General features: G+C 44.6%; 1 protein-coding gene across 6 annotated transcripts in view; it reads right to left on the reverse strand.

Moving 5' to 3' along the window:
• Positions 1 to 19310, reverse strand: part of Sorcs1 (sortilin related VPS10 domain containing receptor 1) — a 496139-nt gene that overhangs the window by 18878 nt on the left and 457951 nt on the right. For all 6 annotated transcript variants that reach the window (XM_013158158.2, XM_063244677.1, XM_063244675.1 and 3 more), the window contains exons 22-24: positions 16271 to 16383; positions 12728 to 12859; positions 825 to 924 (exon numbers count right to left, since the gene is read on the reverse strand). In XM_013158158.2, coding sequence (XP_013013612.2) covers positions 825 to 924; positions 12728 to 12859; positions 16271 to 16383 — 345 coding nt within the window. The remainder of the gene's footprint in view (positions 1 to 824; positions 925 to 12727; positions 12860 to 16270; positions 16384 to 19310) is intronic.

A 19310-nucleotide genomic window follows, 5' to 3' on the forward strand; every position in this document is an offset into this window, starting at 1 on the left:
TCATTTTGCAGCCCAGGCTGGCCTCGAATTTATAGATACTCCTGCCTCAGCTTCCCAAGTGCTGGGATTACAGGTACACCCCAGCCGGCTTGTGCTTTAGTTTTTAAGACACCTTCCATTACTCATTTTCTCAGCTCCATAGCCCCAATACCACTGATACCTTCAAACTTTCCCACACCGTAAGCAGATCATAAATTTGTTAAAACAGTAATTCTTTCTACTAGCATTTATATTTCATGAAACACCAGTTTCTGCACAAATAAGTACCCAATAAATATTGTTATTTAATTAATCACTAATAAATACAATAATTTATAAATGCATGGGACAACTGGCTTTTTCTCTGTAACATTTCCAGCCTTAAAGGAAGTATTTCCCATTCTGTTTAATAAGCAAAGAGGTATAACCAAATTGAGGTTACCTTCCTTGCTATGCATGGCCCAGCATAACTGCAAAATCCCTGATATTTCCCTTGCATCATATTCAAAAGAATTGTGTAAGATTATATGAAAACAGACCTTTGCATGAAGCCTAAAATAAAGGTTATTTATAAGTGTAAGGTCATTTTCAAGAAATCGGTTAAGATGAGGCCTGCTATCCAGTGAGATGTGTCTGGTGACTCTGTCCATTTTGCCCCAGGAACTAAGTAGGAAACTAACTGTATTCTGTTGCCTAGCTGCGTTCTCCTTAGCGCAGAAACATATAGCTAGCGAACATCCAGAATTGCTGCTCAGTGTATGATTAACAAGGGAAACACCCGGACCTGATTCAAGGTCAGAAACACAAAGGGGACCCTTAGGAGGCCTTGGGATGTGGGAACTGACCTGCCGTTAAGTGTGCTGCATGGACCAGAACTTGCACCCCGGGCTTCAGCTCAAAGTGCACTGCGTTTTGGTTGAGCTTGTGAATCAGCACTTCTGATATCTGAAAGAAGAAGTTGTATGGTTAGGGCTGCCAAAATATTCAGAGACACTACGAACAAACTGGCTGAGAAATACTTAACCAATTAGCGCGGCATGGCCTCCAGTACCTGTGCTATGTCCATGAGCTACACAAGTAGCAGACACATAATTCATAGGTTTAGCTATACAATTAATATATGCTGTATATTGTGTAGCTTAATATATTTATATTGTCTGGTGTAATAGAATATGTAACATTTTATTAATATGATAATTAATTAATTATATAATATATAACTATATGGTTTTATCTGTAAATTATGTAAATGAATTTTATATGACTTGATTTCTTTATTCCGGAGGACATGTATATTTTCAAGCACAGCCTGACTTACACGTTAATCACTGCACAGGAAGACAAACTGTTAGTCAACAGGATATAAGATAATTTCTGATTATAAAAATATCCTGTTTAGATTCCTGAGAACATGGCGGACAGACAACAGCAACTGCTGAACGCTCTCTAAAGGCTCGGCTCAGAGGCCAGGAATGATGCGGACTAAGGAGATACGAACCAGTAGAGATATGCTCTGCTGACTCAGGAACGAACTGGGCTGAGAGAATCCAACTTGGAATACAGCCCTGGCGCTAAAATAGGAACAGAAAAATCTCGGTGTGGAGACTCGACTCCGCGCCATCGGAAACCGCGGTTTGGATTTCCCGCCGCGCGGCGGCCGGCCACCTCCACAGCGGCTCGGCAAGGAGAGACGCGACCCCCGAGCTCTGGGAACGGGCGACTGGGAACGGTCTCGGAAACGCGACGGGCAGGAAGGAAGGCTGACTGGTGGCGAGGTGAGCGAGGAACTGACTCCCTACCGCAGTCTGACTCCAGCGGAGGATTTTCTGGGCGCGGGCAGTCCTGTAAGAGCAGGGCGCGGTGGCAACTGCAGCCGCACGGTTCCCTCTCGGACGGGATTGGTGAAAGGTGCCTGGCCAGAGGGACGCTGCTCGCGGACCCCCTAGGCTGGCCTAGCCCAGATCCCAGAGCCTGACGGTGGCCCGGAGGAGCCACCGACTTCCGCGTAGGCTGCCTCCTCCTCAACTCCCTGGGGCGCAGCGGTGGGCGGAAACAACTAGCCAGCGCAATTTGATCAAGCTGTAGCTGACAGGCAGGGAAGCCGGGCCTCCTGTGTAAGATTACATTTTATAAGGAACAGAAAATATGGGGAAGGGAAGCAACAAAAAAGGCTCCTCGACCCCCAATCCTGAGAATCAGGCAATAGTGGACACTGTACCAATATACATTAAGCGCCATTTAGAGAGCCTCATAGACCAATTCAGGAATGAAGTTATCAATGACCTGAAGCTAGAAATATGCAGAATAGTTAGAGAAATGCTAAGCACCACCCAGGAAAAAGCAGATGGTGGAGTGGAAGAACAGAAAAAGAGGGGAGAATTGCTTGATGGAGAAAACAGAGAAAGCATGGAGTATGTGAAGCAGGTGCAAAGGGACTATCAAGAAATCAAGAAATATACCCAAGACTGGCATAACAGCTTGAAAGAAACTAAGGACAGACTATCTGAATTGGAGGGCAGACTTGAAACATGGGAGAATGAAATGAAAAACTTCTTAAAAATAATAAAGAAACACACAGCAATAATACAAAGACAAGAAGATGATAAGAGGAGCCATAACTTAAGGATTAAGAACATAAAAGAAGAAGTAGGGACACAAACAAGTGAACTACAAAAGCTACTCACAGAAATAATCCAGGAGAATTTTCCTAATTTAGCAAAAGGTAAAGATACTCAAATGTATGAGGCATACAGGACCCCAGCTACCTACAACCCTAACAGAGAAACACCCAGGCATATAATAATAAAAATTCCAGAAATTCAATACAAGAACAGAATATTAAAAGCTGTAAGAGACAAGAAACAGATCACTTACAAGGGAACACCCATCAAAATTACAGCAGATTTCTCTTCACAAACCATCAAATCACGAAGAGCATGGGGAGAAATAATTCAAGCTTTGAAAGATAATAATCTACAGCCAAGATTGAGATATCCTGCACAACTGTCCCTGGAAATTGATGGAAAAACGAGGTGCTTCCAAGATAAAGAGGAACTGGGGGAATTTGCAACCACCAATCCAACCCTACAGAAAGTATTGCAGGATATTCTAAAAAAAGAAAAATACAAAGAACCCAGAAATAGGAGCGGGGAGGCCACAACGAATAGAGCAGAGACCAAAACGAAGAAGACAAACTGACAGCTACTGACAGAAAAAGAGCTCAACAGAAATGAGACAGAGAAGATTGGATGATAGGAACAGCTTTTTTTGGAGAAAATGACATCTTAATAGGTAATGCTGATTTAGTACCATCTTGTTTTGAGGTCTCATCTAGCTTTTGTTCTTCTGTCTCCAATGGTCTAAACAGGTTGTATCTTATTGGATTTTACTATGTACGATGATATAAGAAAAAACCTTTTAAAGACAAGGAGATTATACAGAGACCATTGTTCATTTTCTGTTGGTCGATTCTAAATGCTCTGTAATGCTGTTATTCTCTTAAATGGTTATACATTGTTTTGATATACTTAATGCTACAGTGTATGAAGTTGTACTCAAGGACTTCAGGGAGGGAGTCAATATGGTAACTATTTTTGGGTCAGGATTAGCTGGTGGTGAAACACTGTTCTGCTTAAATGGTTATGTTTTGATCTGCCCTGTTTCGCTGTTATGCCCTCTTTTTTTCTCAATCTCCACTCCATTATTTACTTTTTTATTTTTACCCATTTAATTACAGGGAAAAATATAGCAGGATATAATATAGTAACCCACTTCGACTTTCTATTATCTCGATTTGAAGCCCTGTATTGCTCTCACCATCTTGTTTTTGACTGAGGTTCCTATATTCTGTTTTGCTGGATAGTATCAGGTTCGAAAGTTTAGGCATCAGCTGAGAAGATAATGAGATTCATTACAACGCCCATTCTCGTTAACTTTTATCTACTTTTGAAGACCTACAATGTCTCCAATGTTTTGGTTTTGTCGGTTTTATTCTTTACGGTTTTGTTCAATTGTATTACAACTAATGATATAGGCAATTCTATTAGAAATAGCGGGAGGCATTAGGGTAACCATTGTTGATCACCTTGTATTATGTTTTTATATTATCTATTATGTCCACCCTTTTGACTTGACCGATTCTGTTCTATTATGTCACATTTGGTTTTACTCTCTTCCAAAAAACCAACAAGAACCGTGGGAGCAATGAAACCCAAAATGTGTAATAGTCACTGTACAAAAGAGAGGAAAAGAAAGTGCTCTAAACTATATAACTGCATGTATATTTAAAAGTATAAGATAGAAAATGATATCACAGAGTTTTATTGGATCATTGAACAGAACTGTTTGCAGTATCATTGGTGGAATGTCCACTCTACAAGCTTTAATTTTGTGACTTGAACAATTATTTCTAAGATGGCAATATGTAATCCATTAACTAGTGATTTCCTACTGCGCATTTTTTTATTCTGTAAATCTGTATAACTTGTACCCCTTCACTGTTTTTTTTTCTTTCTTTTCTTTTCTCCTTAAATAAAAATTAAAAAAAAAAAAAAAAAAAGTCATGAACCTTTTCAGCAATACCCATCTTATTCCCACAGGAAGAACTGGGGTATTTAACCAGTGGCCTTAAGGAGTTTAGTAATAATACTCTTTGTACATATTTTCCAGCCATTTTTATTTCTACCCATGAAATGAAATCCATGGCTTTCTGGCCTTTTAAAAATTGTGTGGTTTTCTCTTATTAATTAATAGACATTTTTATATACATAAAACATAATTTTTTATTGATGTTGGTTTCAAATACGTTCTCTTTACTCTCTTAATGACATCTATAATGAAGTTTTAAATTTCATAAATATAAATGTATGAATATTTCTGTCATTTAAAACATCTGTGATTTATTAAAATTTTCCTTATGCAATTATCATAAAAATATTGCATTTTTAAATAAAATTTTAGGGTTTTGAAAAAAAAAAAAATATCCTGTTTAACCTTAGAAGTCACCTCAGTTTTTTAAGAAAGCATTTGTTATGCATTAATAGACTCAAAATAAAAACTGCTTTTAAAAGGTCTGGTCTTGGTGCTCAGTGAGAAGGCCCAGGGTTCTTTCTGAGGAGGAGGAGGAAGGGTTGAGAGGAGGAGGAGAAAAAGGAGGAGAAGGAGGAGGAGGAGGAGGAAGAGGAGGAGGAGGAAGAAGAGGAAGAGGAGGAGGAGGAAGAAGAAGAAGAAGAAAAGAAGAAGAAGAGGAATAGGAAGAGGAAGAAGAAGAAGAAGAAGAAGAAGAAGAAGAAGAAGAAGAAGAAGAAGAAGAAGAAGAAGAAGAAGAAGAAGAAGAAGAAGAAGACAGGCAATTCACCCTTCATACCTATGGTGAGATTTTTATTTATTGCTTTCCCTTTGCTGTCCCGCCCCATACCCTATAGGTTTCACAGACTTGGCACTTTATGCCTGTTACTGAATAGCAGATATTGTTCTGCTGAAATTCTGAAGGGCACAGTTAAGGCAAAGACAGCCACAGCTTCTGCAGGGACCCTAAGGACCGGCCTCACCCTGGCCCCGGGCATGCACCCAGCAACTAGGCCACTCTAGCCCAGTGCAGGCTCACAGAAGTCTGCTTTGTGGAATATTGACCCCAATCATGCAGCACAGAACCTGGATTTGAAATTATCACTGCAAGATCTTAAGACACTCTAAAAATTTGCTCACTGTTCAGAGGAGGAATTTGCTCTTTGCTCACATTTTAATTTTTTCAGAACACCAAGAAGGGTTAACTACACTCTTATTTTTCTAAAAACCTGGTACCCTTGTCTTACTATTTTATTATAATCGATTCTGTATTTCTTCCTCTTTTTCCTATTGAGTTTGTTGGTCCATTTTCTCTCCGAATCATAAGGTAACACCTCTGACGCCTCACAACTCAGCAGGCCCCATGGCTAAGTGTCCCCCGCCCCACAGCCACTGCCTGACCCTTCAGTCCAGCACTGCAAGCCCCGCCCACCAGACGCTGTCACTGGGCAAACCACACCAGAAAACAAAACTATGCAGGGAAACTTCCAGAATGAGCCAGACTTACAGACGGAATGGATTTTTAACAAGTACTGCAAATGGGGGCTAAATGAGTTTCCTCTCTACTCTTTTTTTCCTAGTACTGGGGTTGGAACCCACAGTCTGTGTACTGGGCTGTTTCCTTGCTTCCTATTTTCCTCTTCCCTTCTCTTTTTCCTTTCTACCTCCGTTCCTTCGCGACAGGGTCTTTCAGAGTCCCTCACTCAGTGCGCTCAAACTGGCAGTATTTGGCTTCTATTTCTTTTATTGCGGAGGTTATAGGACTCTACCACCATGTCCAGGTCCACTGTACTCTTTAATAAATTCCTTTCTTACTTTATTCTTATCATTCAGTTGGTAGCATTTTCAAAACATCTGACAATAGATTTTTATTAAAGGTCTTTCATAAAGATTTTTATCTGTAAACTGTACACATGTATATTTAATGTGTTAAGACTCATATATGTGTATATGTATACACATTACAAATATCCATACATATATATTTCCACAAAAATATTTAATTCAAATATAAAAGACTCGTCAGAAGCAGTTAAGAAATAGAATTGTTTTACAGAAACTATCCCACTGACAAAAGGAATTATGCATTTGGAAGAGACTAATTTCTCACTTTCACCCAGGTAAAATGATATTTATTTCTTATTCCTGCAAATGGCTTTTTCTCAAGTGAGAGACATAAATAACCAAACAGAACATAGGATTCATGAGAACAGCTTCTTTCCAATTTATGGTCTCTAGGAGAGTCTTTTTTGAAAATAATTAACTTCCTCGATGGGTTAGTTTATAGTACTGCTTCATAGGCTTTATCTATCTTTTTACCATTTACAAAACTGAGCATGTTATGCAAAAATAGGCAGGCAACAAAAACTATGTTCAGTATCTTTAACTAGCATCAAAGGACATTCAATAAAGAACATATACTTCATGGTGAAAAACCTGAGCAAACAAAGCTAAATGAAGTTTACATTCCATACAAGAATAACCTAATTAGAGCCATGTACATTTCCACTCAAATTAATTAGTACGAAACTGTTGACAGACTTTGACCGTATTTTAAATGTTCAGCATGGCACTTGCAGAATTGCTTCTCCTGCATTACGTTCATCAGATCAGAGCTGTTACACTCATTTTAAAGTACATTACAGATGCAGTGAAGATTTTATTTTGGTAAAGTTGCTTGGTTCTGGCTACTTTGTGCAACACTGCATGTCTCAGGTGTTAGAGCTGGCATCTCCATGTACTGGAATAGAGAGTTTAAGTAAGTTTACCCAGTTAGTACTTGCAAAGCTGAGACTTCAGTTTTGATTACTAATCCTCTGACATCCTCATTAAAATCATGCTCCTGAGCCTGTTGACAAAAAGACAGCTGAAGATCTAGAGAGAGGTCTGGATGAGTGAGTTTAGGGAGAGTTTAAAAAGGCAGCGTGGTATTACTTATGCCACCACCTCTGATTCCTATGTGACGTGAAGTTTCAAATACCCACCCCAAAGCCAGTGACCAACATGGCCCAAGAAACAGGCCAGCGATGGTGAACCTTTTAGCACTTTCAGTGGTACAAACAGCCTGCGGCAGCAGGCGTGCCATAGGTTCTCCACCCCTGGAATAGACCACCCTCAGGATGGCCACGATCTTCTCACTGGTTAATACAATTTGTAACACTCAGAGCATGTGCTATTCAAAAAGTAAGAGACTGCAGTCTACAGAAAAGCATAGCAGAAACTTAAATGCCAACAGCAAATGCTTGCCTGTGAAGACTCAAGTGGAATAAGATGTGATTACAGGGAGACAGAACCAGCTGGAGCAAATTGAATTTCTTTCCTTCTCTTTTGCTGTCCAGAGAAAAGTGTGTTTTCTTAGCAAATTTAATTTATCCTTTATATTGCCATCCTTCTTCCGCTATTCTCCCACACACTCCATTTCCTGTTCTACTAAGGCTACACAAGCATGGCCGTAGAAACAACAGGTCATCCTTGGTAAATGCCTGTTCAGTAGGAGAGACTTGTGATTCAGATGCAGCCCACACTCCACTTAAGCTATCACCACCGAGGATGGCAGGTATTCGACCCAAACACCAGAAAGGCTACCAGCAAAAGGACACTGTGGAGAGGCGTGCTACTAGAAAACCACAGATTCTCCTTGCTTTCTCCTATAAAAAAGATGAAGATCGGGTGCAGCAGCCAGAAGACATTAGGCTAGGCTGCCATCAACGGCATCTTTCCTGTTCCTGTGGCACATCCACTGTGGCAAGCAACTCATTAGGACCACTCAGCAAGCTAGGCAGGCAAAGCCACCACCGAAAATATTTGTACTCACTGCATCTTGGGGAGGAAAAGGAGTTCTCCAGTCTTTAGCACCGAATTCCTCTGCTTGGAATGACACATATCCCATTTCCTCCGTGCTCACCAGCCTGCCTACGTTGGAGACTGTCCTCAACTGCACCCAGGAGGAAGTGGCCCAGAACACATAGTCAACAAACATGACGCTTTTTAATGAAATCTTTAGGACAAAACATTTTCAGATTATTCTGAGAATGTACACATCAAACTTTTGATGTATGGAAAATGTTTAAGAGCAACTGAGCAGTTGGTAAATTTATGAAACATGGAAGGGGGTTACAAACTACAGACATCCACTTGAAATAAACTTTGGCAAAAGTAGCAGTTTCAAGGCTATGGTGGGTCAGTCCACCAATGCGGACCCATGAGGTTGGAACGAAACGTGCAAACTCTGATGAACTCAAGCACCACTCTGCCACATCTAGACAGGGCCTCGCCTAGGTGACGACCCAGTGCATCGGTCCGGACCCTGTCACCCTAAGTTCCCCTAGAAGAGCAGCCGAGGAATCTCCCTGTGGTATTTAGTGCAGGAAGATCTCTCCCAGCTCCCTACAATGCCAGCTCTTATTTGAAGTCACAGGCAAGCATGAGGCCGACTATCAAATTCTATTTAACCCCAGCTCACCCTGTCCTATTCCTTCTTAGCAAAGAGCATTCAGCTTGATTAAAGTACTAATCGTGTTTCTAAGAATGCACCGGAAGAAACAAATTCGCCATAGCTATTTCTTTCCCTTGGATTCACTGCCATTACCTTTAAGTTCCTCTTTCTCCTGTTTAACTCCTTTTGCCTACCTCTTACCTATTCAACCTTCTGTTCAGTCTTCCCAGCTCAATGACCTTCCTCATGAACTCCAGGGCACATTTACATCCAATTCCTTAATTTAAAACTCAGGACTTATAGGGCAGGTCATGTGAGCATTCAGAAATGTTCTTAACAATGATACTTCATGCTGAATGTTTGTTTTCCTAAAAGGTTGCTGATATACTCTTCCATTTTCTATTCTGCTTGTCCTTTCTCCATTGAAAGGACACTGCCTCCAAATGGACTCTGTGTGGTCACTGCATTATTTGCTTTGATTTGGATCCAAGGATAGGCTGATATCCAATTTAATTGGGATCATATTTTCCTCTAAAGGTGCAGAGGTCCATCTTCTACCATAAACCCGGGCAACTTGTGTGTCATTAACGTGCACTCTTTCTTTTTCTTTTTGTGCTTGTTTTCTTCTTTGTGAAATTCCATTCCTTAGTGTCTTCCCTTACCCTCAGTATCCTCTCCCCCAACAGGTCCTTCACTATACCAAACAATCCATGATAGGCCTAAAAGCATTTTTGCATTTTCCTAAATGCTCCTATTCCAGAGTGACCATAAATATAACTATTTAGCTTTTTTTTTTTTTTTTTGGAGCCATTGAAGCTGAGTACACATGCAGGGCTGTGGCGTGGCCTGGACATGATTAAACTGAGAATGAGGAGAAGCCTCAGTGGGCAAGATAGGCCACAGCTGAGGCCCCCTGGAGACTTTCTGTCTGGGTAGTTTTCCTTAATTAGCATCTTCTGTTGCTCTGAGGAGTCCTTGAACCCCTCCCAAGATCCTGCTCAGGTTTCCTCCATTGTCCACTCAGCTCTTTGCTTGTTCTGATTAAATACAGGCTGCCAAGGGTCAGCCGGCCGGCTGGCTAGCGGAGTTATGAACTCTGGTGAAGATTTCAGTCCTTTTGGAGCCCTAAAGACCATGCCATGTGTCTCACTCCTTTTAGCCTTTGCCGTGTACCCTTTTGGGGGGGGGGGCTGGGGATCTAGGTACAGATCCCTGTCGATGTCCGCTCCCGGCCGGCAGGAAGGACACACGACACAGTCTGGTAGTGGACAACCTTTTCTTTTTATTTTTCTTCTCCGTACAGCCTGCCCTGGGTTCTCCCAGCTGAAGCCTCCTTTGGTCCGCTCCCCGCGGCTCCTTTTGTGCTTCAGCCTGCCCCAAAGCCTCTACCGGTCCGCTCTCCGCGGCTCCTTTTGGGCTTCTACTTCCGGGCTTCTATCTGGCTTCTTCTTCCGCCCAGGGGTGGCACCGGTATATATACGGGTACAGTGTCCAATCATGTTAAAGTAAGCAAGGCAAGCTGATTGGCTAACATCATCAGTTGCCAGGCAGACTATATTGTTGAGCGGGTTGTTTACGCGGTAAGCAGGAAACTAACATATTCGATGGGAGGGGCAATCTACCTCAGGCTTCACTCTTTACCACAGGCCGCACGTCCGCCGCGCAAGGCGAGCTATCACAGACGCGGCTCCCAACAGATCCCAACAGCATTTATCTTTTGCTGAGCCTCTAGTAATTTGCTGTATCATTTCTTTGGTCCTCTCAAGCATGTGGCGGGATTGCTGTGACTTTCACAGTTATTTGATTCCGGCCCTTACTTTCTTTTCTCAACCATAAAGTAAAACCACAAATATCAGAGTTTAAACTAGAAATCTGGCTCATACTTCTCTAAACCTGAGATCTTCCTACCAAAATGACTGGGCTCCCTACAAGTGTTCCAAACAGTAAGTCAGATAGCTTTTGAGCAAGGCCCATGCCTTCAGATCACTGCTTGAATGATCCCTGATGGTGGTGAAGGAGCACAGAACTCTGAAGAAACAGGGGTAGAGGGAAAAAAAGCCCAGAGAAAGAGGCAGTCAGAGAAAGACACAGCCCAGAGGAGTGTGAGCCATTTCACATATCAGACCTTTTCTTTCCACGGTTCCACTCAAGTAGTCATCTAGAAAATTCTATGCCTTGTGAAAATGCCCAGGAGGGTGAGAATAAAGATGGCCAGATGATGTGGTGCTTGGGAAATAGCTGGCTGTGACTCTCAACCGCCTTTCATACTGGATAACCTGGATTTTGTGGGAAGCTCCTGAGTGTGCCAGAGAAGGAACAGCTGGAAAAGTTCACCTTAAGGGTCTTGGATAAGGATTTACTTCCCCCTAGAGTCTCAGCACTTCTGTGATAAAAAAATGCATTTTTTTCTCTTACCAAATTGCACTGCAGATAATAATCTGTAGACTGTAATGGAGGGCTGAGTCAGGGAGGGAGAGGTCAAGCTGAGAAGCAAATCAGTATGTTACCTCCTGCCACCCTCCAGCTGCACTGTACTAGGAAGTGAGTTCAACAGGGTTTTTTAAGGCAACTGCGCTCTTCATTACCTGCACATGGAGAAAATTAGAGTCCGGAGTCTTCTGCCAGGAGAGAAAGTGGCAGTTGAAAGGAGGAGTAGGCCAAGAGGGGGGCAATGCTATAATCTGGGGTTGTTGGTAATAAGGAGGTTTGGTGAGGTCTTGGAAGAGCCAGAGATCACGGGCTGGATGCGGGGTTTACTCAGAGTAAGTTAAAAAGCTCCAAGTACCCCATAGCCTGTACTGACTTCATTTTCGAGAGGAATCCCTTTTACAACCTACATCCCTAGAAGAATTGAGAAACCAAGATCATTAACTTTCTACTGGAATAGCAGCTCAAGACTGGGATCATTCTAACTGAATGGAGGAGGAAGAAGATTACAATTCTCACTCTGGAGACAGGGGAGCTGTTTGAAGATAAAATGAGAGAAATGAGAATAAACCAAAGCAGGCAGGCAGGAGACAGAAACACACACATGCATGCATGCACACACACACACACACACACACACACACACACACACGTGTTCAATGCTCAAGAAGTGCTAGAAAGTAGGAAAAGGTGGTCCTCATATACCCTGTATGTGTTCCAGAAACAATGCCACTCATTTTATTATGAATACAAAATGGATTTTCTTAACAGTGATGACTGAACAACTAATGAGTTTTAAAAAGTCACACCTTTTAAGAAAAAGATCATGCATACGTCATTGGATTTGCATGGCAGTTCGTTTCTTTTTTTGGAGCTGAGGATCAAACCCAGGGCCCCCCACAGGCCAGGCAAATGCCCTGCTACTGGGCTAAACCCCAGCCAGGACCCTCTTCTGATGCAAGTAGATAAAGCAAGCTATACACCGGTTCCTCGTCTGTGTACTGGTCACTATTTGCTTTTGTTTATTTACAACACTGGACACTTTTGTGCTTAAGTAAAAAAGCACATCCAGTAAACAGTGCAGCACATTCACCTGTGAATCAGTCAGCCAGCACAGTGTGCACGCCTTCCAGGTGTTTTTAGGTGAGGCTGCAGCAGGGTCACCAGAGTTTGGATGGGAAATGGAAGGCAGAGAGACAAAGACTCCCCCAACATGGGGTCCTGTCACTCTCAAGCCCAGACTCCCCAAGATCCCTGGAGTGGCTAATTGGGTGGCTCACACTGAAGGAAGAAGCTGAACACGACTCCCTGGGGACTCACCTGCTCCAGATCCTCAGGGGACCTTCTGTTCTCTCCTGCAGGATCCTGATAGGGCAGAACAAAGAGCTCCGCAGCAGTGGGCAGGCCGGGCAGCACGGCCACCAGGATGTGCTGGCTTGGAACCCCTGTGGCCTGAGGAGGAGACAGAGGGTCAGATGAGTCCTGCAGGGGGGGACCAATGAGAAGGGGTGGGTGGGGGCAGAAGATGCTGGGAGTGTGGGGGATGCAGGCCTGGAACCCCAGGCAGGAAGGCCCCAAGATGCAGCTCTGTTCTGAGTGCAGGCTCAGAGTCAAGATAGGCTGAAGCCTAATCCTGACTGCACCCTGGGAAAGTTCACCCTAATGGTTTATCTTTCCTGCACCCACCCTTCCTTCAACAAAACGCAGGAACAGCAATGCCTGCTTTTTAGTGAGAGCAAAACACAGGGGTGTATGCCGGGGGTTCAGTGTTAGCTCTAGAGGCCTCCAGTACCTGGACCTTCTCTCGCTAACTTCTGGCATCCGCCCCTTACTACCCTGTCCTCCCCCTTCATTACCCCACTGGAGTCACCCTTCAAGCTACCAGCCACATCCTAATCATCTAACAAAGCAGGTCTCCTCCAAAGTCCAGCCCTGGGGGAATCTCCATGGCACCAGAACCTGAGGACCAGCCCTACTGCAGGACGTACTCCAAGCCCTTCATATGGTCATGCTCTGTTGCTCACGGACCGACTTCCTCTGGTCTTGCACTTGCTGTGTCTTGATGTATTTCTTTGAGTGCTCTCTCTAGATGATTCTCCAGTCAATAATTATAATCCCAATTTCCATCTTTGTGACTAATTAGAGTTTCACTTCCTTGTTTGTGTCTGGCTTCCAAAAGACATAACATAAAACTAAGTTCTTATTTTCACCCTTGAAAATCCTTGTTTTGCATTGAGGCAACAGGGAGGGGCCTTTCATAGATAGATAGATAGCTGAGCTTGATGCCATGGATTTGACACTATACTTTCCATCCTGTTAGATCAAGTCATTTTGCAAGAACTTGAAAAGCTGATGTCTACACCCCAGTGACCATACTAGTTTGTTCCTGCAAAAACATCTTTTGGTACCCACCCTCAGCCTGTCTGTGCACTTGAGGTCTGCAGTGGCCCCTCACTGCCTGGAGGCACCTACGACCTCCAGAATCCTCTCCCTGAATGTGGGTCTGGGTGGTGAATCTTTCTCCATTCCAGGAAAGGTGGGAGCTACAGAAAGGTAAATGCAAAGCCTTTAGGAAGACATGGGGGGGTACCCATGAAGCATGATACGAATGAGAAGCCAATGATGGTACCAGCCTTGCTCTGTGCCTCTCTGCTCTTGACACCAACACTGGCTCCCATCTGACTCCTGCTTTATGCCCCTACTGTGTGGTAAACTCAGACTGAGTTCAGGCATTCTCGTTATACATTTAAAAAATGTTTACTGAATGGCATTTGATTTAAGTTGTCATTGTGACTTATCAACAGCAAAAGCCAACTTAGAAAGGGCCTAGCAGCCATTTTTATACCTAACTCTACCACAATATGAGTAGGGAGAAATCTACAAACAAGATGACTGTACGCTGCACCTCTCATAAGTATTATTGGGGTTCCCTTGGCAATGTGGCTCTGTAGGACTCTAAAAAGAGGCCAAGTATCTTAGGGACCTCAAGGGCAGGTGGGTGCTGGAGACCAGGGGCTGGGCCAGCTGCTGCTCAGGCCAGGTCCCTTGGAAACTGAAAGGTGTTAAGCACCTCCCCCCACCCACACCCTCTGCTGAAGATGCTGAGCTGACACTTATTCTGCATTTAGCTGATCAGACTATACGTCCGCCCAGAAATATTGATGAGCAGTACTTTCTAGCCCTTTGGACAGCTGTTGGGGAGGTGGAGGCCCAGGGCACCTGATCCCTGGAGAGTGAGCAGAAAGAAATCAGCCCAGCCGCTGGTCACTGCTGAACTAATGCCTGGCTGATAAATCACCTGGGGGAGTTGGACAACTGTCTGGGAGACCTTCAGGGACATAGGTCCCTAGAGCTGAAGGAGACAGGCGGTGAGTTCATTAAAGCCTACAAGTACTCTCCTGATTTCATTAAAGTACACAAGTACTCTCCCTTAGATAGCAGGGGAGAGAATCAGCTGTCATTCCACGGACAGCTCCAAGGGCAAGGCCTTAGTGCAATTAGCCCTATAGTCTAGGAGCTGCACCCCCTGGTGGCCATAAACATGAACTATCAATAACATCCTGCTTTGCAGCTGAGAGCCAGAAAACCAAAACAAGACTGAAGTTGTTCAGCACTGCATAAAAATATCTTTTCTCCATCCCAATATTCCACCCGTCACTATTTCTCCCTGTACAAATGGAAGGACAGGTATAGATTGAAATGGATAGGAATTCATGAACTCAAGATCCCAACTTTCAAGGTCTGAGTCCCCACCCTGATTTCTCACTGATGTCGCTTGGTTCTTCCCCACTGAGGAAATGGTATAGAAACAATACCCACACAGGGGCTCACTTTTGGATTCAACGTGGACAAATAAAGCAAAGCGTCCAGAGGAGAGCCTGGAACACTGCATAGGCTGAAGTGACCATCAACAGAGAGGACGGTATGAGGAGCAGGCTGAGAGGCAGACTAATCCTTTCTCTTCCAATAGAGGCACCTCAGTGCCTTTATGCCCTGTGCAGGTAGGAGGAAAATGTAAAGGAAGCTAAGTTGATTTTCCTGTTGGGCTAGGAAGATGCTGCAGGAAAGTCAGTTCACCTCCCGTTTCCTGGGTTTCAGGCTCTGAGACCAGGCAGCCTCAGGAGCAGCATCTCCTCTGCTCACCTGCTGAGGCAGAATGGCAAGAGCGGAGGGACTGCAAAGGCACCTCCCTAATCATCAGTGGCAGCTTCCAGGAGAGGGTGACAGGCCACCGTGGTACTTGCCCGGACACCTTTCGAGACTTAGGAGGTTTCCTCATATCATAAAAATCCAGATTTTAGACCAAGGCCCTGCACTTCAGTTCTTCAGCTCTGTCTGTTATTAACTATGAGGAGTCTAGGGAAATTCCTTCTCTGCACCCCTGGCCACTTCTGCAAACTGAGCTGGCACCGGAGGAAAGGATGTCTTCACAAGAAGAAGGACACAGAACTAAGACTTCCGTCACATCCCACATGCTCCCACCTAGCTGTGTCCTCAGGAAACAGTTAGGGCCCATTGAGGACACACAGAGGGTGGTCTCTTCCTCTTGGGCACAGCAGTGGGCACAGCAGCTGACATGCACTCATGAGAAGCAGCCCAGTTGCGAACTCTGCCATGGGGCTGATGCGAATTCCTTGTACTTCTTTTCTAAGCAGAATAAGCTCCAGAGGTAGCAAAGGCCTTGGGTACAGAGTCTGCCACTCCTGTACCTCCCCAGGTCTGCGGGGCTGGGCTCCGCCTCGAGGACCCAGCCTCTTTAGCCAGGCTTCCCAGAGCTCCGCTCCTTCAGGTTTCTCTCTGCCAAGTTCTTCCAGGACAGACAGGAAAGGTGTCCAAGTCCAGGAAGGGACCCTGTGTGCTCACCTCTACCAGGGACTTCCTGATGACGCGGCTGATGTCCCTCCTCCACTCGGGGATGTCTGGGTTGTAGTCATCCAGGTTTGGAGAAAAGGACAGGCGGAGCGAGCGGAACTCCTCTGTGGATACAACCGGAAGTGGGTTAAAGAGATCTGCCAGGCAGTAAGAACTGCAGGGTACGCCAAGCTTTCGGAGAGAGTCCTTCCCATTCACACTCACGAGCCAGACAGAACTTTCTAAAAGACAAATTCACTGTCCTGCCCCTGTTATCTCAATAGCTCCTCATCATTTTTGAAGCTGAAGCCCTGATCTCTGCCTGCCATGCCCAGCTCTGCAGACTCTGCATTAGCCGCAGTTCTAGACCTTGCATGCTTGAAGGGTAACTGATCAGAGGCCTCAGGCAGGTTTGTGCATGGCATGTTTGTGGCCTCAGGGCCTTTGCATGACCTCTTTCTCTGCTTTTAATGCTCATTCATTCCACTGTCTATGTGTAAAAAACATTCAAATTCTCATAAAAGTTTTCTCTGCTTGATTATTCTTCTGACCACATTTTTATTGGCACTACTGTGCTTAACACACGCTTTTATTATCACTATATATCTGTTTAATGATAATTATTACATGATTAACTTATAATTAATCTATGTTTATGATTATAGTTATCCACTGTCATCTTTTGTTTCTGTGAAGGTTTTATTTAATGCAAATTTAAGCTCCTGAAGTCAGAGATTTTGCCATTTTTCCCCCCAATAGCCCCTGAGATAGTCTGGATCCTCCAGCATGCAGGGTGGTGATTAAACAGCAAGGGTTTCTTCAGTGGAACGGTGTGCGGGAGATAATAGGATGCAACCCAGAGAGGCCTGGGAGTGTTCAGACACTGGGTGCATCACCCAGGACGGTGACGGGGAGGCAGGCTGGGTGTAGATTGATCAGAGTCCCTGAGCCAACCTTGGGGGGAAGGAGCACCCTCTCTGATCCAGGGAGTCAGCCTTTGTACCCTAAGCCTTCATCCAGGGCTGGGACGGTCCCTGGAAGGGGCATCCCTGGATCTCAAACAGCGATGAGTTTCTGCCGCACCAGTCTGCAGGTCTTGGTCAGCTACACTTCCTGCAGTTGGAAGTCTCAGTGATGTCTCTGTGGCCTCCATGTCCCATAACCCATGACCCTGGCACAGGGCAGACTCGCTCTCCCCTAAAACCAGCTAAGCGGGCCTTACTGCACTTAGAATAAAACCCAGACTCCTGCCAAGTCCTTCGTGGTTCCTGGTAGCCTGATGCAGAGCTCTGCCCTGCACCCGGTGCCCAGAGCCCTGTCCCTCCTGCTCCTCCACCCTCCACCCTCCTTCCTCCCCAGTTCACTCCTTCCTGCCCACAGGGCAGCACACCCGCTGCCTTCTCATGGGGGCTCCCTCTTTGGAGACAGCTTTCTGACTGGCACCCCCAGATCACTTACTACCTACCGGCCCCCGAACCCTGTCCTGTTCTTCTTCTTCTTACTTGGTGTTAATTTTATCTTTTGTTTTCATTGTATTTCTCCCCAAGTTAAGCATAAGTTCCTAGAGCACGAGGACCCTGTGTTCCAGCCTTCAGGACTGTGCCTGGTATGCCACAGGATTTTCACTACTACCTATGCATCATTTAATTAGCAAACGTTTATTAAGTAAACGATGCTAAGATGTCAGCAGAAACCTCCTCCGAAGATTCTGCAGTAGAGCTGTGTGTTTGCAGCTGTCGCCCTGTTGCTATCTGAAGAGTCACTGCTCCCTTATGTGAATTCAACTGAATCAGCTCTGATGGAGGAAATATAGTGCATACTGATCGGTGGTGTGGTGGTAAATGAAGGGCAGCACTGTGGTCACCTGTGGAGTACCCACACTGCTCTGAGGTCAGAAGTTTATGTCAATCTCACTTTCGCCCCACCTCTTACCAAGCTGCGGTGACTTCATCCTCAAGGGAAGATGCTAATGTGGGTAAAAGGACCCAGGATCGCACCTCCCTCCAAGCTCACTTAGCGTAGGAAACCAAGTGGAGAGGGGGGCTGCAAAAGGCTCCAAGATCACCCCACCAAGGCGGTGTGTGAGGGCAAACGAGAAGGGTAAGAACTCATAATGTGACATTTTTGCAGCTGCTGAAAGAGAGGAATTTTACCTGTGTACAGTTGTGTTATTTAAAGGCAAATAGGAGCCCTGGAGCAAATTAAGGGGAAGAACACAAACTACATTTTCTTTCTTCCAGTCTCTTGTGTGGGGTAGGCAGAAAGATCCTCCTCCTCCAGTTTGCCAGTAAGACTGTCCTTTGCTCTGATCATGATGGCCAGCCTGGTCCCTCCCTTTGCCTAAGCTTTGGATGTGTCCCACATCAGACTGCCTGGCTTTTCTTGGCTTCCTTTAGAGCATCTACTCCAGAAAAATGGTGGCTGTAAATTCCTTCATGTCTGTTTGAGATGTAAATTTTGCAAGACTCTAGGATCTGGGGAGTCTTTCCTTTTAAAATGAAATGGAGTTCAAGAAAAACGGGGCCTTACATTTACTGTCTCCAGGAGGGTGAGAGTCTAACTTCGGGAAATGACACTTCATGACTGCCAACGACCTAATCACACTGCGGAGCCCTCCTACTTCCCAGTGGCCTCTGTTCTTCTATTAGCAAACCCTAGCATTTAAAAATCTCTGCCTTTCAGGTCAGCTGAGTTTAAGGCCACGTGCTTAACTCTATCTGGTGTGATTTTTCTTTAAAAAGACACACTTGCCGTTGAAAGTTTCAAATTACTCTATTATACACTGGGCAACTCATGGCTGAACATGAATCCCAGAAGCCGATGGCTCAGGAGTTTCGTTAGCGGAGAGAAGAAAACATTCCCCAGCTAAAACTTTAAGGAGTAGGAAAAGATCCAGTAGGAAAGGGTAGAGGGGGACCTACCCTTTAAGAAAGGAACTTCAGAAAGAGGAAGAATGAGAAATAGCAAGGGGGAAGAAAGTGAGTAAGATCTTCTCCCCGGATTGAGAATTCTAAGCTTGTCCACTGTATTTATCTCACATTGTCCCATCTGT

Source organism: Cavia porcellus, unplaced genomic scaffold (assembly GCF_034190915.1).
Source record: "Cavia porcellus strain 051 isolate PalLab524CR breed Dunkin Hartley unplaced genomic scaffold, mCavPor4.1 scaffold_2, whole genome shotgun sequence".
Lineage (NCBI taxonomy): Eukaryota > Metazoa > Chordata > Mammalia > Rodentia > Caviidae > Cavia > Cavia porcellus.